This window comes from Melanerpes formicivorus, unplaced genomic scaffold, assembly GCF_026170545.1.
Source record: "Melanerpes formicivorus ecotype bairdi unplaced genomic scaffold, bMelFor1.0.p_v2 SCAF_631, whole genome shotgun sequence".
Classification (NCBI taxonomy): Eukaryota; Metazoa; Chordata; class Aves; order Piciformes; family Picidae; genus Melanerpes; species Melanerpes formicivorus.
The window spans coordinates 56,861-84,235 of NW_027142983.1; the positions used below are offsets into that span (position 1 = coordinate 56,861).

General features: G+C 57.3%; 1 protein-coding gene across 1 annotated transcript; it reads left to right on the top strand.

Moving 5' to 3' along the window:
* On the top strand, positions 1 to 25,962 carry LOC137460488 (myosin-10-like; the record flags this gene model as incomplete). The annotated part of the gene is made up of 3 exons (XM_068170821.1): positions 1 to 71; positions 3,130 to 3,506; positions 25,806 to 25,962. Coding segments are annotated over exons 2-3 (502 nt in total), but the record flags the coding sequence as incomplete, so codon positions are not given.
* Positions 25,963 to 27,375: the final 1,413 nt, after the last annotated feature.

Here is a 27,375-nt window from a genome sequence, read left to right on the forward strand (position 1 = left end):
CGGCGGGCGGGGGGCGGAGCGGCGCGGTGCTGAGGAGCTCCGGGCACGGCGGTGGCCGGGCGCTAACACAGGTGAGAAGCGGCGGGGCCCGAGCCCGGCCCCTGGCTCCCGGGGCGGGCGGGATGGGGGTTGGGGGGGACGGGACACGCCGGGTCCGCGCAGCCGGGCCCGCCCGCGCTGGGGGTGGGGCGGGGGCGGCGGCGGGCCCGGCACACAAAGACCCCCTTGTGTGGGCCGCGCCGGCCCGCCCGCCCGCGCCGCCGCATCCTCCCCGCACCCTTCCCGCATCCTTCCCGCATCCCCCCCGCCGCTCCGCCGCATCGCCGTCGCTCCCGGTTCCGTCGGTGAGGGGAAGGTGGCCATTTTCTCCCTTTCCCGCAGCCTCCTCGGCGCGGGGGGGAGGGGGCGGCGGCGGCTGGGCGGGGGGCGCCGGGGCTGGGGCCGGGCTGCGGCGGGGAGGGGACCGCTCGCGGGGCCCGGCGGACCGAGCGGTCCCGGCCGCCTCCTTTGTCCTTCGGGGGGGCGGCGGCGGCGGGGCCTGCGGCCCTGCGAGGGGGCTCCGCGGCAGCTGCCGGGCATCAGCGCTGGGCTGCCGCGGGCGGCGCGGCTCCTGCGGCTGCCCCTGCCCTTGGGAACGCCCGGGCTGCAGCGGGGGGATGCCGGCGCTCGCCCCCGCCCCGCTTTTGTGCGGAGCGGCGCGGCGTGGCTGGGGGCTCTCGGCGCTGCTCGGCTGTCGGGAGCGCTGGATTCCTGCATGAGAAATGCGCTCATTTGGGTATTGCATTTGAATGCCATTGTGAGGAGAGGAGCCCGGGGTTGCGTGAGCTGCGGCTTGCTCGGCTTCTGCCGAGGGTCTTTTGTCATGGAATTAAAAGCCCAAGTGGAAAGAGTGACCCTGAAACCCTCCCTGATTTCCCCGGCGGACACTCCGTCCTTTCATTTCAGCCTTAGATTCCGCTGGGGGACGAGGAGGGTGAATTTTCTCGTAGGAGCTTGACCTCTGCGTTTCACCCCTTCTCGGTGCGGGGGGATGGAGGTTCCCACAACCGCGGGTGGCTTGTCTGGCCGTCTGTCAGACGTGGCCGGGGAGCTTCCCGAGCCTTCACCCCGCACACGAGGGCAGCAATGGTGTTTCAGGTCTTTGTTGGGACTTCAGCCCTAGCACGGTGGAGGCAGAAAGCTTTCCGAATCGGGGCTGGAGTCTTGGAGAGTGCGTTTGTAGGCTCCTTGAGCCAAACGAAGCATTCCTTGACTAAGATCTTTGTTTTCCTGGTGGAGGAGCCCAGCGATCACTTAGAGTGTCCTCTCAACGATCCCTCTTTTCTTCACTGAATTTTCCTCTCCGAGGCTCTTCTGAAATACTTTAAAGGTTGAGTCATCGCCTGCTGATTTGAATGAAGCTGTCTGCAGTGAACGGTCTGCTCCTCAAACCTCCGAAGGGCTCCCTGGCTTGGTGCTTGCTTTGCATTAAAGTTGGACAATGGAACAAACGTCCCTGTGCGGATGGAGGCACAACTGCTGGCCTTAATGACACGCTGTGCAGGGGCTGGGTGTGTTGCAGCACTCCCATCACCGTGTGGAAGGTGTCAAAGGCAGCTTGTGAAAGCGTTGGCAGCTGCCCTTTGGGTTACCTGCTGGGGAAGGCTGCCATTAGCTAATGGCAGAAAAGAGCTGGGGTGTGAAAACCCCAAGGTATTTAATGACCTGAGTGCTAGGTGTCAGGCCTGACCTTGTTGCTCCTCAGGCAGTCGGAGATGAAACTGCCTGCTCCAGGCAGCCTGATGTGACAGCAGTGGTGAATAGTTGTGGTGGCCTCCCTCAGGGGCACTGAGGCAAAAGGAGCCTGCAGAAGCTCTCGTCAGCAGTTTTGCTTTCCCCTGCAAATTACCCATGAGGGTGTTGGAGAATTCTAACATCAGTCCCTGCTGTGCCTTGAGCCTCAAGGTACAGGTGAGATCTGGAGGCATTCTTCTGGCATGTGGTAATGTCAGCAGCCGTGCAGGAGCAGGCTGTGGAGATGTGGCTCTTGGGTTTGGCAGGAAGAAGAGGAGCAACCCTTAGCTTCATGGCTTCCAGGAGCCCCAAGTGTCTCAGGTTTTTGTCTTTAGTTGAGAAATCTACGCTCTGAAACATCTGACAGTGGGGGTGGTGAGGCACTGGAACAGCTTTCCCAGGAAGGTTGTGGATGCCCTCTCCCTGGAGGTACTCAAGGCCCTGCCTGATCTGGCCTTGAGCAGCCTGGTGTAGAGGAAGGTGTCCCTGCCCACGCTGGGGGAGTTGGAACTGGATGATCTTTAAGGTCTCTTCCAAGCCAAACCATGCTAGGTTATGATTCTTGCTGCCTTCTGGTTATGGAGTGAACTCTCCACTGAACGCTGCACCTATGTTTAGATCTCTCTTTTCCTTTCACTGTGTGGTGTAAGTTGAGTTTGTTGGCAAGCTTCTGTTAGATTCACTCTGCTTCCTTAAACAAGGACAGAAGATAGATCCTTACCTCTCCTGCCTGTGGCCACCACTTCTGTTGCAAGGTCTGTCCCTAGCTGGGGCACAGTTAGAACCAGTTTGTGCCAAGGCTCCTGTGCTGGGTCTGGGGTTGTTCTGGACAGGTCACTTCAGCTTCTCTATGGCACCTGGCTGCTGTGTGAAGAGAGGCTCTGGGTTGTACGGCAGAAATAGCTGATGCTTCTGCAGCTCCCTGAAAGGCTGGAGTGAGGCGGGGGTTGGTCTCCCCTCCCTGGTAACAAGTGACAGGAAACGGCCTCAAGTTGCCCCAGGGGAGGTTTAGGTTGGAGATTAGAAGGAACTTCTTCCCTGAAAGGGTTCTGAAAGGTTGCAGCGGGCAGCCCGCGGAGGTGGTTGAATCCCCATCCCTGGGGGTGTTTGAGAAGGGCAGAGATGTGGTGCCGAGGGCCACGCTTTAGCAGCAGCCTTGGGGGAGCTAGAGAATGGTTGGACTGGGTGATCCTGAAGGTCATTTCCAACCCAAATGGTTCTATGGTTCCTCATCAAGAGCAGGCAGAGCTGGTGGTGGTGGATCCCTGGAGCGATGTGCCACAGCTCCGCTCCTTTCACCTTTGCTAAGCACGCGGGATCTGACACGCTCTTCTCTTTGTCCTCTCCCCTCTTCAGGGTAACTGATAGTGGACACCTTCACTTCTGCAATGGCACAGAGATCTGGACAGGAGGATCCAGAGAGGTACCTGTTTGTGGACAGGGCTGTCATCTACAACCCTGCCACCCAGGCTGACTGGACTGCCAAGAAGCTGGTGTGGATCCCTTCGGAGCGCCATGGGTTTGAGGCGGCCAGCATCAAGGAGGAGAAAGGGGACGAAGTGTTGGTGGAACTGGCAGAGAACGGGAAGAAAGCACTAGTCAACAAAGATGACATTCAGAAGATGAATCCTCCCAAGTTCTCCAAGGTGGAAGACATGGCAGAGTTAACCTGTTTGAATGAAGCCTCTGTGCTGCACAACTTAAAGGATCGCTATTACTCCGGGCTCATCTATGTAAGTACTAATTAGGGGATTCAGCAGGGCTGCTAACTCAGCTCAACTTCTCTGATTCCCATTCCTTTCCTGCCTGCAGTGCAGCAAGCAGGTCTGGGCTCTGAGTTGCCTAGCCTAAATACTTTGTGTCCCTGGCCTTTGGATCAGGCCAGGGGCTTTTTTTCCACCCCCCGCCTCTCCTTGCTGTGGGGAGGTGGAGAACTCTGTTGTCATAAACCAAACAATCCAGAATTCTGCTCTGGAAATAATTCTGCAAGCACCTTTCAAAAATAGCCTCTGAAATGGCAGCTCTGCCTGCTTAGCTCATGCTGCTCCTTACAGCACTTGCCTCAGACGTGCTTGACTGATAGAGAGAATGGTATCAAATGGCTTGGTGGAGCTGAGGAGAGGTTCCCAGCCCCAGCTTTGCTGAATTACTGCTCTTTAATTGCTGCTGTGAATAAGCAGAGATCTTGTTTTGACTTGCTGTGTGCTGTGGATGATAAGGAGAGGCTGTGCTGTGAAGAGCTGAGGTTGGGGAGAGCCAGGAATGCAAAATGTCTCTTTGGGATCTAATATCACTGTAGTGGGCCAGGAAAGAATGTGTCCAAGTGCCTAAAATAAACCAATAAGATAAAGCTTGCTTTTTTCCCCTGTTGGTCTTGAAGCACTGATTGGAACATCTGGCTCATCCTCATCTTGCTGTGGAGTTGGGCAGCACAAGGCCTTGATGCTGTGTGACCCCTGCCTTCCCTCAGCCATGCTCCATGGCTGGCTGTGCCCTGCAGTGGAGAGCAGCTCCTTGTCTCTTGGCAGGCTTCTCACATAGTGACTTGTTGAGTCAGAGCATCATTCAGAGCTGCAAGGAGGCTTTCTTTCTTAACAGAAACTGGAACATCTGCTTAAATGCTGGGCTCATTTTAATAAGCACTTGCTCTGAAAGCTTAAATCCCTTGCACTGAGTTCTGCTGGCTACTTGGCTCACTCTCCCCTCACTGAGCTGCTCACTGGGCACCTTTGTAGCTTAGCCCTTTGGGCTTCCTGAAGATTCTGTGCAAGAGCAAAATGTTTTGTGTGTTGGTGAGTCCTTCCCCATTTCCTCTAGGCTTTTGGGGTTTGTCCTTCCAAGACCTTCAGAGCAGAGCACTGCTGTAAAAATACCTCTGGAATGCTTCCTGCAAGCTTACCAATAAATTAATTGGCTCATTAGCACGGAGTGGGTTGGAAATCAAAAGTAAACAAGCTGATAGGTCAGGAGCCTTCAGGGCATGCAGCAATCAATGCTGGTTATGGAAGTCATTACAACTATTATAAGCCCACTGCATGGTGAAGGCTGAAAGCTGAAGGCCTTAAATGTCAGAGCAAGCTTCAGCCCAAGGGCTGAGTGCAGCAAGGCCAGGCACAGATGCTTGTGGGGATGGTGTGGGGAGCCTGTCACTGCTGTGCACGCAGCTGAGGCAGCACTGGGCTCCTTGGCTGGGTGACAAGTTGCACTCTGCTTCTGCAGCTGCCTGCTTGTCTGCATGGCCTGTGAGTGAGGGATGTCCTGGAGGTGACTTCACCTTTTTTCCCTTCCCTGATGCTTCCCAAAAAGGTGCTTTCTGCTTTCATTCTTAGGCTGTTGAGGCAGACTCCACAACTTCTACCTGGACCTCAGCAAGGCCTTTGACACTGTCCCCCATAGCAACCTCCTGCCCAGGCTGTCAGCCCATGGCTTGGACAGCAGCACTCTGAGCTGGGTTAGGAACTGGCTGGAGGCTGAGCCCAGAGAGTGGTGGTGAATGGTGCCACAGCCAGCTGGCAGCCAGGCACCAGTGGTGTGCCCCAGGGATCAGTGCTGGGCCCTGTGCTCTTTAACATATTCATTGATGATCTGGGTGAGGGCATTGAGTCCATCAGCAGTAAATTTGCTGATGACACCAAGCTGGGGGCAGGAGTTGATCTGCTGGAGGGTAGAGAGGCTCTGCAGAGGGACCTCAACAGGCTGGGCAGATGGGCAGAGTCCAAGGGCAGGAGACTGAACACATCCAAGTGCCAGGTTCTGCACATTGGCCACAACAACCCCAGGCAGTGCTACAGGCTGGGGTCAGAGTGGCTGAGAGCAGCCAGGCAGAGAGGGACCTGGGGGTGCTGGTTGATGGTAGGCTGAACATGAGCCTGTAGTGTGCCCAGGCAGCCAAGAAGGCCAATGGCATCCTGGCCTGCATCAGGAACAGTGTGGCCAGCAGGAGCAGGGAGGTCATTGTGCCCCTGTACACTGCACTGGTTAGGCCACACCTTGAGTCCTGTGTCCAGTTCTGGGCTCCTCAGGTTAGGAAAGATGTTGAGCTGCTGGAAGGTGTCCAGAGAAGGGCAAGAAAGCTGGGGAGGGGTCTGGAGCACAGCCCTGTGAGGAGAGGCTGAGGGAGCTGGGGTTGCTTAGCCTGGAGAAGAGGAGGCTCAGGGGAGACCTTCTTGCTCTCTCCAACTCCCTGCAGGGAGGTTGTAGCCAGGTGGGGGTTGGTCTCTTCTCCCAGGCAGCCAGCACCAGAACAAGAGGACACAGTCTCAGGCTGCACCAGGGGAGGTTCAGGTTGGAGGTTAGGAAGAAGTTCTACACAGAGAGAGAGATTGCCCATTGGAATGGGCTGCCCAGGGAGGTGGTGGAGTCACCATCACTGGAGGTGTTCAGGAGGAGACTTGCTGGGGTGCTTGGTGCCATGGGTTAGCTGTTTGGGTGGGTTGGATTGGTTGATGGGTTGGATGTGATGATCTTGAAGGTCTCTTCCAACCTGGTTTGGTTTATTCTAAATAAAGGTTTTATTATTCTAACTGAACTTGGTGCCTTGGCAGTGAGCTGCTGCTGTCCCAGGAGGATTTACTGCCTCGGTGTGTTCCACTGACCTCCCCTGCCGCCCCTGGGCTGAGAGAAGTTGGTTGGGATCGAGAAGCTGATGGATTTGTTTGCCTTAACTGGAGGGCTGCAGCAGGAGCTTTGCTGGAGGATGCTACTGTTACCGAGAGGAATGTTTCTGTGCAGCTGGAATAACAACTTCTTGTTTGAAGTCACAAGCCAGCTTGTTGTTTTTAAGGGAGGGGGAGAGCAGTTGCTACTAGGAGAATGGAGCCTGAATGCTGGTGAGGATCAGGAGGGTGTGGAGAGAAACCTCACCAGGAATTTGAGCTGGAAGGCTTTTTGTTAGTGTAGTCCTGGGTGGGATCTTTGTCAGGGGTCCCTAAACCTCTTGGATGTGGCCCTGCTGCTGCTTCCTGAGCAGGTGGTGTTTGCTTGGTGCCAGGGAAGGAAGCAGAGTGAAATGGGTGGCTGATGTGAACAATGATGCCTTGGCCATGAGAAGAGGCAGATCAAGGTATTAAACTTGGGTATGAAGGTGCTAAAGGCAACCAGACTTCATTTCCAGGTGGTGCTTCCGTAATGACCCCACTGAAACCTTTTGCTATTGGTCTGAAGTGAAGGAGGAGATGGGGAAGGAAGGGAAGCCAAAGCAGAGTCACCATGGGCTCTGTCCAGTGTTGCCTTACTAGGAAGTGGCAGAGGAAGGACTCATCCAAAACAGCAGCATTTCCTTGCAGTCCCTAGAAAGGAAGCAAACAAGCTGGGGGCTTGGGCTGGTGGGTCCAGTCATGGGGCTATAATCTGCCTCTCCCAGCTGACACTGCTGGGGGAACAGGGAGTGCTGACTAAAGCTGCCTGGTGCCAGTTGGCATATCCTGGGCAGGAGTTTCTTGTAACATCTATGTAGGGCTGGTGAGGAGTTTCTGGAACTTGCAGCATTTGTCCTGGCTGCCAAGTGGCATGGGCTTGAGCTCAGAGCTGTGTGATGACTGTAGGGGATGAACACAGAGAGAGAATGTGGAAGACCAGTGGCTTGTGCAAGCCTGATGCCTGTGCTTGCTCTCCTGTCCTTCTGCTCTGCTCATGACTGAGGATGGAAGGTGGCAAGTCCTGCACCAGAGCTGCTGAGGAGGGTGGCAGGGGTGCAAGCCATGGTGAGCCCAGGCTTGCTTTGGAGATGAAATCACTGCCTGCTCAGCTGCTGCCATCCCCTGTTCCACTTCTTGCCACAAGGTTTGTTCTGAGGGGACTTGGGGAACCTGTTAAAAGCCATTCCCAGAGAAGCTGTGCTGTCTGTCTGCAAGCTCTTTGCAAGAGCTCACTCCTGAGGATGAGTGCAATCTCTCATTGTGCCCTCTGGCACTTGGCCTTTTCTCCTTAGCCCCTCACTGCTGAGCCTGAGTCTCCAGAGTCCTCAGGCTGGGCTCTGCTCATACTTGAGCTTGTCTTTCGCCAGGTGTGAGTGTTGGCTGCACCTTCACAGAGCCATCCACAGTAGCTTTGGGGTGTTTCCCCCCCTAGCATGTCTACTTCTGGTAGTTCTCACCCTTCCTTGTGTTTCATCACTGAATTTGCCCAAGTTTTGTGCTTTTCTGGGGATATCAGCATCTCTCCTGGCAGGGATGTGGTGTTTCAGTCACTGCTGTCCTGAGCTGTGTCTTGCTGCAGTGGCTGTTTCTCCTGGGTTTTGGCTACCTCAAATGCTCATCAGGGGTTGATTCCTCAGCTCCCTATGGTCCATGGAGCTCTAGGGGTGCTGTGCCTGCTCAGCTCCCTGTGGCCCATGAGGCTCTGGGGGTGCTGTGCCTGCTCAGCTCCCTGTGGCCCATGGAGCTCAGGGGGGGCTGTGCCTGCTCAGCTCCCTGTGGCCCATGGAGCTCTGGGGGGGCTGTGCCTGCTCAGCTCCCTGTGGCCCATGGAGCTCTGGGGGTGCTGTGCCTGCTCAGCTCCCTGTGGCCCATGGAGCTCTGGGGGGGCTGTGCCTGCTCAGCTCCCTGTGGCCCATGAGGCTCTGGGGGCTGTGCCTGCTCAGCTCCCTGTGGCCCATGGAGCTCTGGGGGTGCTGTGCCTGCTCAGCTCCCTGTGGCCCATGAGGCTCTGGGGGTGCTGTGCCTGCTCAGCTCCCTGTGGCCCATGGAGCTCAGGGGGGGCTGTGCCTGCTCAGCTCCCTGTGGCCCATGGAGCTCTGGGGGTGCTGTGCCTGCTCAGCTCCCTGTGGCCCATGGAGCTCAGGGGGGGCTGTGCCTGCTCAGCTCCCTGTGGCCCATGGAGCTCAGGGGGTGCTGTGCCTGCTCAGCTCCCTGTGGCCCATGAGGCTCTGGGGGTGCTGTGCCTGCTCAGCTCCCTGTGGCCCATGGAGCTCTGGGGGTGCTGTGCCTGCTCAGCTCCCTGTGGCCCATGGAGCTCAGGGGGGGCTGTGCCTGCTCAGCTCCCTGTGGCCCATGGAGCTCTGGGGGTGCTGTGCCTGCTCAGCTCCCTGTGGCCCATGGAGCTCTGGGGGTGCTGTGCCTGCTCAGCTCCCTGTGGCCCATGGAGCTCTGGGGGGGCTGTGCCTGCTCAGCTCCCTGTGGCCCATGAGGCTCTGGGGGTGCTGTGCCTGCTCAGCTCCCTGTGGCCCATGGAGCTCTGGGGGGGCTGTGCCTGCTCAGCTCCCTGTGGCCCATGAGGCTCTGGGGGTGCTGTGCCTGCTCAGCTCCCTATGGCCCATGGAGCTCAGGGGGTGCTGTGCCTGCTCAGCTCCCTGTGGCCCATGAGGCTCTGGGGGGGCTGTGCCTGCTCAGCTCCCTGTGGCCCATGAGGCTCTGGGGGTGCTGTGCCTGCTCAGCTCCCTGTGGCCCATGGAGCTCAGGGGGGGCTGTGCCTGCTCAGCTCCCTGTGGCCCATGAGGCTCTGGGGGCTGTGCCTGCTCAGCTCCCTGTGGCCCATGAGGCTCTGGGGGTGCTGTGCCTGCTCAGCTCCCTGTGGCCCATGGAGCTCAGGGGGTGCTGTGCCTGCTCAGCTCCCTGTGGCCCATGAGGCTCTGGGGGGGCTGTGCCTGCTCAGCTCCCTGTGGCCCATGAGGCTCTGGGGGTGCTGTGCCTGCTCAGCTCCCTGTGGCCCATGGAGCTCAGGGGGGGCTGTGCCTGCTCAGCTCCCTGTGGCCCATGAGGCTCTGGGGGCTGTGCCTGCTCAGCTCCCTGTGGCCCATGGAGCTCAGGGGGGGCTGTGCCTGCTCAGCTCCCTGTGGCCCATGAGGCTCTGGGGGCTGTGCCTGCTCAGCTCCCTGTGGCCCATGGAGCTCAGGGGGTGCTGTGCCTGCTCAGCTCCCTGTGGCCCATGAGGCTCTGGGGGCTGTGCCTGCTCAGCTCCCTGTGGCCCATGGAGCTCTGGGGGCTGTGCCAGCCCAGCTTGGAGGTGGCCAGCTGCCACATTGGCTTCAGTGTGCCTGTAGTGATGTCCTCCTTGCCTGGAGGTGGCTCATTGGGAGGGTACCCTGGAGGAATTCCCAAAGACTTAGGAAGTCCTGTGAAGATTTGGCATAAAGAATGGTTGTCAGAGTCCCTGACTGGTTTGGGCTGGAAAGGCCCTTCCAAGCTCACCCAGTCCAACCTTCATGCAGCCAGCAGGGACACCTGCAACCAGAGCAGGTTGCTCACAGCCCCAACCAACCTGGCCTGCAATGGCTCCAGCCATGGGGCAGCCTGGGCCAGGGTCTCACCACCCTCAGTGTGAAACATTCCTCCCTTCTCTCCAGTCTGAATCTTCCTCACTGAGTTTCAAGCCATCCCTCCTTGTCCTGTGGCAACAGGCACTGCTCAAAAGTCAGTCCCCAGCTTTCTTAGAGGCCCCTTCAAGTCCTGAAGGGCCACCAGGAGGTCTGCCTGGAGCCTTCTCCTCCCCAGCCTTATAGAGCTATTCAGTTCTCAGGACCACTGTGACTGTGTTGCTTTGGCAGGCTGTGATGGGCAAGATCACTGCACAGTGAGCTCTGTGAGCTTCAGAGACCCTTGGGAGCCGTGGTCAAATATGGTATCTGAATGTAGGAGATCACTGCTTTGAGTTTTCAGCCTGCTCTGCTGGAGCTGTGGAGGGCCAGGAGCAGTTCTGTTCATGCCTCAGAAGTTTCTAGGGTCAGTTTGCTGCTGTGGGGAGTGTGTGAAGCCCTGCTGGAAGAAGTGACTTTGGTTACCTGAGCTGCTGGAGGGGGTCCTGGGAAGAGGAGACACCTGAAGTGACTCTGGCTTTGGTGGGAGGGCACAGGAGTGGCAGGGGAGATGAAAGCTCCCTGGAAGGAGGCTGCAGTGAGGTGGGGGTTGAGCTCTTCTCCCTAGTGTCAGGTGATAGGAGAGGAATGGTATTGACAGAGCCAACTTGGGTCTGCCTTTGTCTGCAAGAGAGACTTGGAGAGCTGGAGCAGGGCCAGAGAAGGGCAAGAAAGCTGGGAAGGGTCTGGAGAACAGGAATGGGGAGGAGCAGCTGAGGGAGCTGGGGGTGCTTAGTCTTGAGAAGAGGAGGCTGAGGGAGACCTCATTGCTCTCTGCAGCTTTCCACCTGCCCTCAGAGGCTCTTTAAATGTCTTAATGTGCCATAGAGGAGAAGCAAAAGCAAACCTTCAGGGCCCACTCTGCAGAGCAAACAACCCCAAACTGAGCTGAATGTTGCATCCAACAGACCACAGGGGAGAAACTTTCCAGCAGGAGCTGAGATCTGATGGCTACTGGGGTGCCTTGGGAGCCATTCTCCAGACAAACCAAGCTTTGGGGATGTCTCCCTGCCTTGCAAGAAGGTGAGCCCCTTGGGGGCCACCTGAGGAAGGCATTGACAGAGCCAACTTGGGTCTGCCTTTCAGTGCAAGAGAGACTTGGAGGGCTGGAGCAGGGCCAGAGAAGGGCAACAGAGCTGGGGAAGGGTCTGGAGAGGAGGGCTGGGGAGGAGCAGCTGAGGGAGCTGGGGGTGTTGAGCCTGGAGCAGAGGAGGCTGAGGGAGACCTCATTGCTCTCTGCAGCTCCCTGAGAGGAGGCTGCAGGGAGGTGAGGGTTGGGCTCTGCTCTCTAGTCTCAGGTGATGGAAGGAGTGGAAATGGCCTGAAATTGTGCCAGGGGAGGCTGAGGTTGGAGAGGAGGAGAAGTGTCTTTGCTGCAGGAGTGGTCAGGGACTGGCAGAGGCTGCCCAGGGAGGTGGTGGAGTCTCCATCCATGGAGGTCTTCATGGCACTTGGGGCCAGGGTTTGGTGGCCATGGTGGTGTTGGGCTGATGGTTTGACTGGATGATCTCAGAGGGCTTCCCACCTGGAACAACTCTGTGATCTGGAAATCAAATGCTAGGGGCAGAGCTGCTGCACTGAGAGCATGGAGGGAAGAGACACTGGGGTGCTTTGGAGAGCCACAGATGAGCTCTGACATAGCTTGCTGTTGGTCTCAGGTAGTTTCAGATGGAGCTGGTGAATGTGGTTTGGTTTCCTGGGGTTCCTGGTGCAGGATGAGGAATTTCCTCCATCCTGATCTCTGTGCTGCAGCTGCAGCAGGGTGTTGGCTCCAGGAAGCTGCTCTGTGGGCATGGGTGAGCTCCTGGTTGAACTGATCCTTTGCTACCTGATGTGGCTCAGGGCTGATCTGAAGGGAAGAGCTGTCAGGTGTTGAAGTTGGGCTTTTTTTGCCACTTTGCTTTCCCTGTGGTTGGAAGTGAGAGTGGCTGGCTGCTGTGAGAGCTTTTTCCTCTCACTTCAGAGCAGGGTGATTCTCTTTGAGCTCTGGCTGTGGTTTTGATGTGCTGTACCACTTCTGGAAGTGCACAACCAGAGTGGGCAGGAGTGCTCCTGATGACTGATCATGGAATCACAGCATGGGTTGGGTTGGAAGGGACCTTAAAGGTAGAAGAGAATAGAATTAACCAGGTTGGAAAAGACCTTTGAGATCATTGAGTCCAACCTCTCACCCAGCACCATCTGATCAACTAAACCATGGCACCAAGCAGCCCATCCAGGCTCTTCCTAAACACCTCCAGGAATGGGGACTCCACCACCTCCCTGGGCAGAACATCCCCAGGGCTGATCTCTCTTGCTGAGAAGAACTTTCTCCTCACCTCCAGCCTAAACCTGCCCTGGCACAGCTTGAGACTGTGTCCTCTTGTTCTGGTGCTGGCTGCCTGGGAGAAGAGACCAACCCCCACCTGGCTACAACCTCCCTTCAGGGAGTTGGAGAGAGCAAGAAGGTCTCCCCTGAGCCTCCTCTTCTCCAGGCTAAGCAACCCCAGCTCCCTCAGCCTCTCCTCACAGGGCTGTGCTCCAGACCCCTCCCCAGCTTTCTTGCCCTTCTCTGGACACCTTCCAGCAGCTCAACATCTTTCCTAACCTGAGGAGCCCAGAACTGGACACAGGACTCAAGGTGTGGCCTAAGCAGTGCTGAGCACAGGGCAGAATGACCTCCCTGCTCCTGCTGGCCACACTGTTCCTGATGCAGGCCAGGATGCCATTGGCCTTCTTGGCTGCCTGGGCACACTGCAGGCTCATGTTCAGCCTACCATCAACCAGCACCCCCAGGTCCCTCTCTGCCTGGCAGCTCTCAGCCACTCTGACCCCAGCCTGTAGCACTGCATGGGGTTGCTGTGGCCAATGTGCAGCCCCTGGCACTTGGCTGTGTTCAATCTCCTGCCCTTGGCCTCTGCCCATCTGTCCAGCCTGTTGAGGTCCCTCTGCAGAGCCTCTCTACCCTCCAGCAGATCAACTCCTGCCCCCAGCTTGGTGCCATCTGCAAACTTACTGCTGACACATGTGTCCCTTTCACACAGAATCAGCCAGGTTGGAAGAGACCTCCAAGCTCATCCAGTGCAACCTATCACCCAGCACCATCTGATCAACTAAACCATGGCACCAAGTGCCTCATCCAGGCTCTTCCTAAACACCTCCAGGGATGGGGACTCCACCACCTCCCTGGGCAGCACATCCCAATGGCCAATCTCTCTTGCTGGGAAGAGCTTCTTTCTAAGATCAAGCCTGGACTTCCCCCAGCTTGAGACTGTGTTGTTCTGGTGCTGGTTGCCTGAGAGCAGGGACAAAAAATCATCTAGTTCCAACCCCCCTGCAGCAAGCAGGGACATGCACCACTAGAGCAGGCTGCTCAAGGCCCCATCCAGCCTGGCCTTGGACACTTCCAGGCTTGCAGCCACCACAACTTCCCTCCAGGGCTCCCAGGGAAGAATTTCTTCCTAATGCCTGATGTAAATCCAGCTGCCTCTGGTTTGAAGCCATTAGCCCTTGTCCTGTCACCACAGGACTTGGTAGGAAGTCCCTCCCCAGCTCTCCTGTAGTCCTCTTCAAACACTGGAAGCTGCTCTGTGGTCTCCCTGGAGCCTTCTGCAGGCTGACCATCTCCCAGAGCTGCTCCAGCCCTCGTGCTTTCTGGGGAGCCTTCCTTGTCTTTTGAGTCTAAGCCTGCTGAGAGCATTTCAGTTACTCCAGGGGCAGCCAGCTGCACAGATCAGGAGTGCAAACCCCTGACTTCTGCTGAGCTGGTTCCTGACATGACAGCCCCTGGTTGGCACTGGACTGCACAAGCTAGTGACTGCTAGTAGTCCTGAGGCCCAGGTGATGCTTTTCCCAGCTGCTTCAGCCTTGCTCTGCTGTCAGAAGCTCATGTGATGGCAAGCAGCCCTCTGCCATTTCCCTTCCAAAGCCTATTTCATATGTTCCTATGTTCTGCAAACCCTACTGATGAGTCCAAACCCATAACCTCCTGCTCCTCTTGTTGACAGAAGTGTTTGTTGAAGCTAATTGGGCTTCTAAGTGCACAGCAGGCACTGCTGCTCTGCATCTGGTAGAGGTGTCCCACACCTTCCTGGTTTGCCACCAAAAGTTCTACCAGAGCTGCTGCTGGCTCTGGTCTAATGGTCTGAAGGGGAGGTGCAGGCTGCTGCCAGAGAAGTTCCCAGCTCAATGGCAGCCTCTCTGCTCAGTGGGGCTGGAAATCTCCTACTTAGGAAGGGTAAACTGAGAGAAGAGATCTCCTGGCCAAGAGTCTGTCTTGGGTGGGTAGAGGCTCCCATTCCTGTCCCCAGTGCATGAGGATGAGCTGAAGGAATTTTCTCTCAAACACAGGGAAAAGTGAGATGTTAGCAGTCCAGTGGGCTTGGCAGAGTCAGGCATTGAGTTGTTCAGGCTGGAAAAGGCCTTTGAGATTGAGTCCAAGCACTGGCCTGGGGATGCCATGTCCCCTGCTGCACCCTGTCCCTCAGCACCATGGCATTGAAACCCCTCCAGGAGTGGGGACTCCACCTGGGCAGCCAGGGCCAGGCCTTGACAACCCTTTGGGGGAAGAAATTGTTCCTCCTGTCCAACCTCAACCTGTCCCAGTGCAACTTGAGGCTGTTTCTTCTTGACAGCAGAGCCCAACCCCCACCTGTCCACAGCCTCCTCTCAGGGAGCTGCAGAGAGCAATGAGGTTTCCCTCAGCCTCCTCTTCTCCAGGCTCAACCCCTGCCAGCTCCCTCAGCTGCTCCTCCCCAGACCCTTCCCCAGCTCTGTTGCCCTTCTCTGGGCACACTCCAGCCCCTCAGTGTCCTTGCTAGAGTGAGGGGCCCAACCCTGAGCCCAGGACTGGGGCTGTGGCCTCACCAGTGCTGAGCAGAAGGGGCAAATGTCCTCTCCACTAATAGCTTGTGTTAGACTATGAAATATTAAAGACATTAGCATCTATGTAAAAAATGTTGCTGTTCCCACATCTCTTCTGGCCTCAGCCCTCCTGGAGGATGTCCACTGCCCACACTTGGCTGTGTGCAGCTTGCTGACACCCCATAAATCATTGCAGTTGCCATTAACTGCTTCCTGACCTCATTCAGTCAGAAGCATTCACATGAGCAGTGGCTCAAATGCTTGACTTCCCTTAACCCCCCTCAGTATCCAGAGGCTGCTCTTGCCTTGCTGTGACTGTGTGTGGGGTGTTCCCCTGGTGGTCAGCCCATGGCCTGTGCTTGGGTGCTCAGCTGCAGAGCCTGAGCTCCAGATGAGGCCACAAAGGTGATCAGAGGGCTGGAGAGCCTCTCCTGGAAAGACAGGCTGTGAGAGCTGGGGCTGCTCAGCCTGGGAAGAGAAGGCTCCAGGGAGACCTTAGAGCAACATTTTGGGCTCTGAAGGGGACCCCCCAGGCAGGCTGGGGAGGGATTGTTCAGAAGGGCTGTGGGGATAGGATGAGGAGCAGTGGTTTGAAACTGGAGCAGGGGTGGTTTAGGTTGGACATCAGGAGGAAGCTCTGCACAGTGAGGGTGGGGAGAGACTGGAACAGGTTGCCCAGGGAGGTGGTTGAGGCCTCATCCCTGGAGACATTCAGGATCAGCCTTGCTGTGCCCTGGGCAGCCTGCTGTGGCTGGAGGTGTCCCTGCTGCCTGCAGGGGGTTGGACAAGATGAGCTTGGAGGATCCCTTCCAACCCAATGCAAGCTGAAGCTGGGAAATCAGTTTTCCTGGCTGAGTTCTTGCTGAGACCTGGCCTCTGGTGCCTGCCTCTGGTGCCCCTATGGTACCTCTGGTACTGTGCTTCTTGCTGGGTTATGAATTGCAGCCTGCAGAGGTAGCAAAGGCACAGAGGGAGCATCCTCTGCACCTCAGGCTCTGCACCCAGTGTCCCACCTGCAGCTCATCCTTCACCTGCTGCCCAGACAAGCAGCCAGCACCAGCCCTGGGCTCCACCTTTGTCCCTGATGGAAGCACAGATGATGCCCTTTGAGGCCCCTTCCAACCCAGGGCAGTCTGTGAGCTGTGTGCAGGCCACAGGTGAAGGCAGGTTAGAGCTGAGTGATGCCTTGAGGAAGGGCAGGATGGTGAAGCACTCCTGAGGAAAGGGTTTTAGATTCAACTTCAAAGTCCTTCAGCCTCTCATGAACTATGCATTGGCTCCCCACCCACTCCTCCACTTGGGTTTTGAGCAGAGGCTTTGTGCAGAGGGTTGGAAAGTGTTTCTGGGAGGCTGAGAGCTGCTGGAGCCCTGCTGCTAATTGCTGCTCCCCAGCGATGTGCCTGCTGGCTTGCCTTCCCCCGGGGCAGGGCAAGCATGCAGGTGCTGCTGTGCAGCAGGCAGCTTTGGCAGCTGCAGGTCTTGCCTCTGGAGCTGCTCTGCATTCTCTCTGTGCTCTGATGGACTTGCCATTCTCTTGGGGCAGGAGAGGGAAGGAATGAGAAGCATGCTGCAGGCCCCAGTTCAGAGGCTGCTGTGGGTGGAAGGCCTCACAGAACTGCCCTTGGAGGAGCTGGCTCTAAGCTGTTGCTTCTCCTAAGCTGCTGCCTCCTGTGGGGCCAGAGCACAGCCTAGAACAATCTCTGTTATGTAAGCTTCTGTGCTCTGGTTGCTTTAGTTTTGCTGCTGGTCCAGCTGGGAGCGTTTCCCATCATCAGTGTCAAAGGCTGGGATTAAAAGACCCTCTGAGAAAGGGAGCTGGTGCTTAACTTCCCCTCCAGCACCACCCAGCCCCTGCAGCTCTTCTCTGCTACCCAGCAGGAGACCTGCTGGGGTCAGAGTGTAAGGGCTGCCTGGCACAAGGACTTGCTCTAAATGAGCCCTGGGGCTTTTGGGGGGCTCAGAGATGTGACCAGGTCAGGAGAGTTCCATGGGGGGCTTCACCAGTGCCCTCAAGCACTTTGTCACAGCTGCCCTGCAGCCACTTGGGAGCCTTGTGGGAGGATATTCCTCCTGTGCTGGCCCTGGGGCAGCCTCAGCTCGTGTTGTATGTCCTAGCAGCTGGTGTGGCTGGAGCAGTCATGCTGTCTGTGACACCAAGTCTGTCTATCTGTCTGAGCTGGCTGAGCAGGAGCAGGCCCTGGGCTGCTGATCTCAAACACAAACCTGAAGCTGTAAAGATCAGGATGCAGAGCTGGTGAATGTCCTCTCTTCAGTGCTAGCTGTAGAGAATTCCCACAGACCAGCAGCCTGAAGCTTGTGATCTCACAGTTTGTGTGTGGGGTGCTCCTTCCCTTTCTCCTCCTGCTCAGCCTTTGCTCTGCAGCTGCCTGGAGGGGCAGCCAGTGGCTCTTGTCCCCAGCTCCTCCTGGAGCTGAGCTTCCCACTGCCCCCCAGCAGGTTCATTGCCCTTGCTGGCACCCCTGACTCCAGACTCCTGGGTACCAACCAGCAGCTTGGGCTAAATTCAGACTTCATTCTGGCCTCTGTCAAGAATGGTAGGGCAGTGACCATGCCCCTGCACTGGCTGAGGCCACACCTCTTCTCCTGCCTTCACTTTTGGGCTCCTCACTCCAAGAAGGACATGGAGGGGCTGGAGTGTGTCCAGGGGACAGCAACACAGCTGGGGAAGGGTCTGGAGGAGCTAGTGAGGAGCAGCTGAGGGAGCTGGGGTGGCAAAAAGGAGGCTGAGGGGAGACCTCATTCTCATTGCTCTGTAACTCCCTGAGAGGAGGCTGCAGGGAGCTGGGGGTTGGGCTCCTCTCCCTAGCCTCAGGTGAGGGAAGGAGAGGAAATGGCCTGAAATTGTGCCAGGGGAGGCTGAGGTTGGAGAGGAGGAGAAATGTCTTTGCTGCAGGAGTGGTCAGGGACTGGCAGAGGCTGCCCAGGGAGGTGGTGGAGTCCCCAGCCCTGGAGGTGTTCAGGAATCCTGTGGCCATGGCACCTGGGGCCAGGGTTTGGTGGCCAGGGTGGGGCTGGGTGGATGGTTGGACTCAGAGGCTTTTCCAACTCTGACAATTCTGTGATCCCAGCCTTGCCTTTCCTGGCTGGGGAGCTTGAGCTCAGGGGGTGTTGCAGGGACCACTGTGCTGGGGAGCTTGAGCTCAGGGGGTGCTGCAGGGCTGGGCCCCTGTACTGGGGAGCTTGAGCTCAGGGGGTGTTGGAGGGGGCACTGTGCTGGGGAGCTTGAGCTCAGGGGGTGCTGGAGGGACCCCTGTGCTGGGGAGCTTGAGCTCAGGGGGTGCTGGAGGGGCCCCTGTGCTGGGGAGCTTGAGCTCAGGGGGTGCTGCAGGGCTGGGCAGCTATGTGGTCCCTTTGCCCCTTCCCTGTGGGCAGCTGGGTGGTAGCTGGGCATTAGCTGCTAGGCAAAGCAGAGATGTGTTGCCCCTCTGAGCCTGAGGAGCTGCCTGCCCTGCTTGGAGCTGTGTATTGAAGGCAGCTGCCTCATTCTAGGGGAGAAGGGCAGGGCAGGAGACACCAGTGCCCAGCTCAGAGGACCTCACTCTTGGAGCTGCAATAGTTTTTAGGTTGGCAAAGACCTCTAAAGCCATGGAGTGCAGCCCCAGGAGGGAAAATAAAGTGCTGCAATGGTTACAGAATCCCAGAAGGTGGAAGGGGCCTCTGGAGATCATCTGGTCCAACCCTCTAGGAGTGCATGGGGTGCTGCTGCAAAGGGGCTTTGGTTTGGGGGCTAGAAAGGGCTGGTTTGTAGTTCAGGTGCTACCAGGAGATGTGGAGATGCCTCCTTCAGCTGGGTGGTTTCTGTAGTGGGAGTCAATGGGGGTGTGAAGAGCTGAACCTAAGTGGTGAGCTTTGGCTGCTCAGGTGATGCAGACTGCTACCCATTGCAGAGCTTCCCCTGCACCTTGTGCTTTGCAGTGATGCTGTAAAGAGGCTGTTTGAGCTTGTGGCAGGAGGCAGCTGCCTCAGAGTCACAGCAGCACCTTCCTTGAGGTGAGAGCTGTGCTGCTGAGCTGGTAGTCCAAGGAATCATCAAAGCTTTGGCAGTAATGCCAGCAGCTGTGTGTGCACAGCCAGGGTGTGAGCTGCCTTTGGGGGAGGCCAGCCCAGGAAGTCCTTTCCTCCCCTGGAGCCCACCCTCCCAATGGAGAGCCCCAGTTCCCTTTCACCTGGAAGCACAGCCCTCCCCTGACCCCCACCTTGCCACTGCTGCAGTTCAGGGGAGCTATCAGCCAGGCTCCTGAGCTCTGCAGGCTGGGACAGCTCACCCAAATGCAAGCAGCTGTGTGGGGGGCTACTGGATAAAGGCTGGGAGCATCTGGAAGCACTCACAGTGCACAACTGACCTCCTGAAGGAAAGCTTGTGTAGCAAACCTCTGTCAGAGCTCTGCTTCATTGGCTGTCCCTGGAGCCTTGCCTGCAGAGCAAGCCCTCAGGCACCTCCTGGGGGGGCAGGCTGAGAGAGCTGGGGCTGCTCAGCCTGGAGGAAAGAAGGGAGACCTGAGCAGCCTTGGAGTGTCTGAAGGGGCTGCAGGAGAGCTGAGGAAGGACTCTTTGGGCAAGGGCTGGGAGTGCCAGGATGAGGAACAATGGCTTTGAGCTGGGAGAGGGCAGATTGAGGCTGGAGGTGAGGAAGACATTCTTTGCAGTGAGGCTGGGGAGAGCACAGGCTGCCCAGGGAGGCTGTGGCTGTTTCCTCCCTGGAGGTGTTCAGGACCAGGCTGGATGAGGCCTGGAGCAGCCTGGGCTGGTGGGAGGGGTCCCTGTCCATGGCAGGGGGCTGGAGCTGGCTGAGCTTGAAGGTCCCTCCCAACCCAACCCATTCTATGCTGCTGGATGAGAGTCTAGAACCATCTTAGAGGAAAGAGGTCTGCTGGCTGAGGCTATGGTCCTGCCCTGACCCTGGCCAGAGGCTGTGCTGGGACAGGCTGGGAAGTGGACTCTGCTGTGTGAGGTCTCTTGCTCAGGAGCAGCTCTCAGCTGCAGTCAGCAGGGAACAGTCTCTGCTTCCTGAGCTGTGACCCTGGTGCAGCAGCACAGCAGAGCTGCTCCTCAGGCACTTGGAGCCAGGCATCACAGGAAGGGCTGGGGGCATTTGTGGCTCTCCTCATGGCAGATCATGGATGGATATCAGGCCTCTGGTGGCTCCTGCCACTTCCCTGTCCCACAGAGTGACTGTGGAGGGCTGTGGGTGACCTTGGTGGGGCACAACAGGGAAGGTGACCAGCTGGCAGTGTGGGGCCAGGATTGAGCAGTGGGTTGGCTCCTTGGGCAGCTGTGCCATGCTGTGGGAACAACTCTCCTGCCTTTCCCCTCCTCTGTGGTGTCACCAGGGGCCATGAAGGACTTTGGGTAGAGAACTAATTTTTCTTGCCAAACAACTCTTCTTGAAATTCCTCTTTAGGGTCTGGAGAGGAGCAGCTGAGGGGGCATGGGTTGCTCAGTCTGGGGAAGTGAAGGCTCCAGGGAAACCTGGCTCTCTACAGCTCCCTGAAAGGAGGTGGGAGAGAGGTGAATGTTGGCCTCTTCTCCCAAGGAAGAAGTGCTAGGATGAGAGAACAGAATTCTCTCTAGGTTCCAGGTCGGAAAAGACCTTTGAGATCATCAAGTCCAACCTACCACCCAGCACCATCTGATCAACTCCACCATGGCACCAAGGGCCTCAGCCAGGCTCCTCTTGAACCCCTCCAGGGATGGGGACTCCACCACCTCCCTGGGCAGCACATCCCAATGGGCAATCACTCTCTCTGGGAAGAATTTCTTCCTCACCTCCAGCCTAAACCTCCCCTGGCACAGCTTGAGACTGTGTCCTCTTGTTCTGGTGCTGCTTGCCTGGGAGAAGAGACCAACCCCCACCTGGCTCCAACCTCCCTGCAGGGAGTTGTAGACAGCAATGATGTCTCCCCTGAGCCTCCTCTTCTCCAGGCTAAGCAACCCCAGCTCCCTCAGCCTCTCCTCACAGGGCTGTGCTCAAGGCCTCTCCCCAGCTCTGTTGCCCTTCTCTGGACACCTTCCAGCAGCTCAACCTCTTTTTCATTGTGGAAATGGCCTGAAGTTGCATCAGGAGAGGCTTAGGTTGGAGCTGAGGACAAAGCCTTTGAAAAGGGATCTCAAAGCCTGGCCCAGGCTGCCCAAGGAGGTGGTTGGCTCCCTAGCCCTGGGGCTGTTCCAAAGAGGCAGGTGTTAGTGCTGAGGGCCATGGCTTAGCAGCAGCCTTTGTGGAGCTGGAGGTTAGTTGGGCAGGATGATCTGAAAGGCTTTCTGCAGCCAAGGCAGTTCCATACTCTGTGATTCACTGGCATCCACCTCAGGAACCTGCTGCAAGGGCTTGGTGCTGGCAGGAGGGGCAGGGAGCTGGGGAGGAGCTGCCCCCTTGCCACCAGCCCTGTGCTCAGGCTGAGTTAATGACTGAGGAGTTCTCTAGGCTTGGGCCAGCTGACCTGATAGCATCTGGCTCCTTTCTCTGCAGAGAGAAAGAGCTGCTTGGCTGGCTCAGGCACTGCAGGGCTTATCAGCCAGCAGGTCTGGCCCCAGTGCAGGGCTGGCTTGCCTGTAAGGACACCAAGATGCCCTGATGGCAGGGCAGCTGGCATGAGCTCAGCTTCTTCCTTTGTCACTGGTGCTCCTGACTCACACATCACCCTCTGCCTGTCTTGCCAGGATCCCTTGTGGCTGCAGAAAAAGAGCAGGGCACCTTTTCCTCCCAGGAAACTTGGCATGTGTTAGAAAGAAAAGGCAGCTCAGAGATCTCAGCTGCCCTCTTCCTGCAGATGTGTGCAGGCAGGATAGAATAGAATAGAATTAACCAGGTTGGAAAAGACCTCAGAGATCATCAAGTCCAACCTATCACCCAGCACCATCTGATCCCCCAGGGATCAGTGCTCATCCTCTTTACCATCTTCATTGATGATCTGGATGAGGGCATTGGGTCCATCATCAGCAAGTTTGCAGATGACCCCAAGCTGGGAGCAGATGTTGGTCAGTGAGAGGGCAGAAGGGCTCTGCAGAGGGACCTCGACCGACTGGGCAGATGGGCAGAGGCCAACAGGATGGCATTCAACAAGTCCAAGTGCCAGGTGCTGCACTTTGGCCACAACAACCCCAGGCAGAGCTACAGGCTGGGGTCAGAGTGGCTGAGAGCAGCCAAACAGAGAGGGACCTGGGGGTGCTGGTTGACAGCTGCCTAAACATGAGCCAGCAGTGTGCCCAGGTGGCCAAGAAGGCCAATGGCATCCTGGCTTGCATTAGGAATAGTGTGGCCAGCAGGAGCAGGGAGGTCATAGTGCCCCTGTACTCTGCTTTGGTTAGGCCACACCTTGAGTCCTGTGTCCAGTTCTGGGCTCCTCAGTTTAAGAAGGACATTGAGACACTGGAAGGTGTCCAGAGAAGGGCAAGAAAGCTGGGGAGGGGTCTGGAGCACAGCCCTGTGAGGAGAGGCTGAGGGGGCTGGGGTTGCTTAGCCTGGAGAAGAGGAGGCTCAGGGGTGACCTCATTGCTGTCTACAACTCCCTGAAGGGAGGTTGTAGCCAGGTGGGGGTTGGTCTCTTCTCCCAGGCAACCAGCACCAGAACAAGAGGACACAGTCTCAAGCTGTGCCAGGGGAAGTTCAGGCTGGAGGTGAAGAGAAAGATCTTCCCAGAGAGAGTTGATAGCCATTGAGATGTGCTGCCCAGGGAGGTGGTGGAGTCCCCATCCCTGGAGGTGTTCAAGAGGGCATTGGATGTGGCACTTGGAGCCATGGTCTAGTCATGAGGTCTGTGGTGACAGGTTGGACTCGATGATCCAATCCCCTCTTGAGCACCTCCAGGGATGGGGACTCCACCACCTCCCTGGGCAGCACATCTCAATGACGAACGACTCTCTCAGTGAAGAACTTTCTCCTCACCTCGAGTCTAAACCTCCCCTGGCACAGCTTCAGACTGTGTCCTCTTATTCTGGTGCTGGGTGCCTGGCAGAAGAGACCAACCCCCACCTGGCTACAACCTCCCTTCAGGGAGTTGGAGAGAGCAAGAAGGTCTTCCCTAAGCCTCCTCTTCTCCAGGCTAAGCAACCCCAGCTCCCTCAGCCTCTCCTCACAGGGCTGTGCTCCAGACCCCTCCCCAGCCTTGTTGCCCTTCTCTGGACACCTTCCAGCAGCTCAACATCTTTCCTAAGCTGAGGAGCCCAGAACTGGACACAGGACTCAAGGTGTGGCCTAACCAGTGCTGAGCACAGGGCACAATGACTTCCCTGCTCCTGCTGGCCACACTGTTCCTGATGCAGGCCAGGATGCCATTGACCCTCTTGGCTGCCTGGGCACACTGCTGGCTCCTGTTCAGGCAGCTGTCAACCAGCACCCCCAGGTCCCTCTCTGTTTGGCAGCTCTCAGCCACTCTGACCCCAGCCTGTAGCTCTGCCTGGGGTTGTTGTGGCCAAAGTGTAGAACCTGGCACTTGGACTTGTTGAATGCCATCCTGTTGGCCTCTGCCCATCTGTCCAGTCTGTTGAGGTCCCTCTGCAGAGCCCTTCTGCCCTCTAACTGACCAACATCTGCTCCCAGCTTGGGGTCATCTGCAAACTTGCTGATGACTGACTCAATGCCCTCATCCAGATCATCAATGAAGATGTTAAAGAGCACAGGGCCCAGCACTGATCCCTGGGGCACACCACTGGTGCCTGGCTGCCAGCTGGCTGTGGCACCATTCACCACCACTCTCTGGGCTCAGCCTCCAGCCAGTTCCTAACCCAGCTCAGAGTGCTGCTGTCCAAGCCAGGGGCTGACAGCTTGGCCAGGAGTTTGCTGTGGGGGATGGTGTCAAAGGCCTTGCTGCAGTCCAGGCAGACCACATCCACAGCCTGCCCCACATCCACCAGGCAGTCACCTGGGCATGGAAGGAGATCAGGTTGGAGAGGCAGGATCTGCCCTTCCTGAAGCCATGCTGGCTATCAGCTCTCAGGGCATGCAGCAGTGCTGGAGTGGGACTGTGAAGGAAATAGTCTCCCTGGGAGGAGACTGCTTTGGGGTTGAGGAAGGCTGCTGAGCAGGAAAGACCTCCAAGTAGGGAAATAATAGCAGGAAAGCAGGAATGGTGTTGGCTGGCAGCAGGCTTTGGCCTCTTCCCTAATTAGTCAGGAGGCTAATTGAGGTTATCAGCTCCTTCAGGAAGGAGAAAAGCACTTTGCACAGTTTATAACCTCAGAAGATGCCCCTAAATCCTGTCACCTGGTGCATGGGAGGGAGATGTGTTTGTGGGCAAGAGAACAGACATCCCAGTGCATGTTTGATCCCATTTGTTGTCTGGAAGCTCCCTTGCATGTGGGGAAAGCCTTCAGAGAGAGCTAGAACCCAGCAGACTGAATGGGGCAGGCATGCACTTGGAGCTGCGCAGCAGGGAGAGCCTCAGTTGTGTTCTAAGATAAAGATTCCCAGAATCCCAGCATGGTGGGGTTGGAAGGAAGCTCTGGAGATCACCCAGCCCAACCCCCTGCCCCAGCAGGGCCCCCCCAGCAGCCTGCCCAGGAGGGGTTGGAAGCCCTCCAGAGAAGGAGACTCCACAACCTCTCTGGGCAGCCTGCTCCAGGCCTCCAGCAGCCTCACAGCAAAAGTTTCTCCTTCTGTTCAGATGGAACCTCCTGGGTTCCTCTTTGTGCCCACTGCCCCTTGGGCAGCCCTGAGCAGAGTCTGGCCCCAGCCTCTTGCCCCCCAGCCTTCAGCCCTTGTTGGGCACTGCTCAGCTCCCCTCTGGGGCTGCTCTATTGCTGAACCTTGATGGCTGCACCCAAAGAGTGGCTGTCCATGGCTCCATGTCCCAGTGCAGGCCAAGGACAAGCAGAGTCCCTCAGGGATCAGTCCTGGGGCCAGGCTTGTTCAACATCTTTGTGGGTGCCATGGACAGTGGCACTGAGTGCACCCTCAGCAAGTTTGCTGATGACACCAAGCTGTGTGGTGCAGCAGACAGCTGGAGGGAAGGGATCCATCCAGAGGGACCTGGACAGGCTGGAGAGGTGGGCACAAGCCAACCTCAGGAGGTTCAACAGGACCAAGGGCAGGGTCCTGCAGCTGGGTCAGGGCAATCCCAGGCACAAATCCAGGCTGGGCAGTGCCTGGCTGGAAAGCAGCCCTGAGGAGAGAGACTTGGGGGTGCTGGGGGAGGAGAAGCTCAACAGGAGCTCTCAGTGTGCACTTGCAGCCCAGAAAGCCAATCAGATCCTGGGCTGCAGCAGGAGAAGTGTGGCCAGCAGGGCAAGGGAGGTGATCCTCCCCCTCTGCTCAGCTCTGGGGAGACCCCACCTGGAGTACTGCCTCCAGTTCTGGAGCCCCTATGGCAAGAGGGATCTGGAGGGGCTGGAAGGTGCCCAGAGAAGGGCCAGGAGGATGAGCAGAGGGCTGGAGCACCTCTCCTGTGAGGACAGACTGAAGGAGTTGGGGCTGTTCAGTCTGCAGAAGAGAAGGCTCTGAGGTGACCTCATTGTGGCCTTCCAGTATCTGAAGGGGGCTACAGGAAGGCTGGGGAGGTACTGCTCAGGATCTCAGGTAGTGATAGGACTAGGGGGGAATGGAATGAAGCTGGAGGTGGGGAGATTCAGGCTGGAGGTGAGGAGGAAGTTCTTCCCCATGAGAGTGGTGAAGCCCTGGAATGGGTTGTCCAGGGAGGTGATTGAGGCCCCAGCCCTGGAGGTGTTTAAGGCCAGGCTGGATGAGGCTCTGGGCAGCCTGATCTAGTGTGGGGTGTCCCTGCCCATGGCAGGGGGGTTGGAGCTAGCTGATCCTTGTGGTCCCTTCCAACCCTGACTGATGCTGTGATACTATGAACCCATTCAAAGCCTTCTCTGCTCCCTGTGTCTCTGCCAGTGCTGTTTGCTTACAGAAGCCTTTCCTTTGCTCTTTCTCTCCCTCTTGCAGACCTACTCTGGGCTGTTCTGTGTGGTCATCAACCCTTACAAGAACCTGCCCATCTACTCGGAGAACATCATCGAGATGTACCGCGGGAAGAAGCGCCACGAGATGCCGCCTCACATCTACGCCATCTCCGAGTCGGCCTACAGGTGCATGCTGCAAGGTGAGGCTGCCTGCCTGATGCTCCACAGGCACAAAACCCCTCCTGGGGGTGCCCCTGAAACTCAGCAGCTCCCTCACAGCTTCACAGCCTTGTTCTGCTTGGAAAAGACTTCTTAAGATCACAGGGATTGGAAGGGACCCAAAGAGATCATGGAGCCCAAGCCCCCTGCCAGAGCAGGGTCATGCAATCCAGCACAGGTCACACAGGAGCACATCCAGACAGGGCTGGAAAGGCTCCAGAGAAGGAGACTCCACAACCTCTCTGGGCAGCCTGCTCCAGGGCTCTGGGACCCTCACAGTAAAGAAGTTCCCCCTTGAGATGAGGTGGAACCTCCTGTGCTGCAGCTTACATCCATTGTCCCTTGGCCTATCCCAGGGTGCAGCTGAGCAGAGCCTGGCCCCTGCCTCCTGACCCCCAGCCCTCAGCTATTGATAGACATTGATCAGATCCCTCTCAGTCTTCTCTCCAGACTGAACAGCCCCAGGACCCTCAGCCTCTCCTCACCAGGCAGTGCTCCCTCATCATCCTCAGAGCCCTCCTCTGGACCCTCCCCAGCAGAACCCTGTCCCTCCCACACTGGAGAGTCCAAACCTGGATGCAGATCCCTGAGTCCATCCAGCAACCCAACAGCACCATGGCCATTACACCCCATCCCTGAGTGCCATGGGTCATTTACCTGTACAGAAGGTTTTAACATGGTCAGAATCTTCCCTGCAGCTGAGCTAGGGGCAAGCTGCCTTCGTGGTTGTTCTTTTTCATTTAGAAATTGACACTTTGAGAGTAGAAAGAACTTGGGAGGGGCCAGGGGGAGACCAGAAAGCTGATCACAGGGCTGGAGCATCTCCCCTATGGGGACAAGCTGAGAGAGTTGGGGCTGTTCAGCCTGGAGAAGAGAAGGCTCCAGGGAGACCTCAGAGCAGCCTTCCAGTACCTGAAGGGGCTGCAGGAGAGCTGGGGAGGGACTTGGGACAAGGGCTGGGAGTGCCAGGGTGAGGGACAATGGCTTTGAGCTGGGAGAGGGGAGACTGAGACTGGAGATGAGGAAGAAATTCTTTGCAGTGAGGATAGTGAGGCACTGGAACAAACAGGCTGCCCAGGGAGGCTGTGGCTGTCCCCTCCCTGGAGGTGTTCAAGGCCAGGTTGGATGAGGCCTGGAGCCACCTGGGCTGGTGGGAGGTGTCCCTGCCCATGGCAGGGGGCTGGGGCTGGCTGATCCCTTCCAACCCAAACTGTTCTGTGACTGTATGAATTGATGAATTGTGAGACTGATATCCTTTGACATGTTTGTTAGACTCCCTGGGGCACAGAAGGAAGCCAGCACGGATACCAGCACTGATACTGGGCCAGCTGCATGGTGGTTTAGTGGCTTTCTCCTCTGCTTTCTCTTCGTTGTCCTAATGCTGTGGTGGAGCA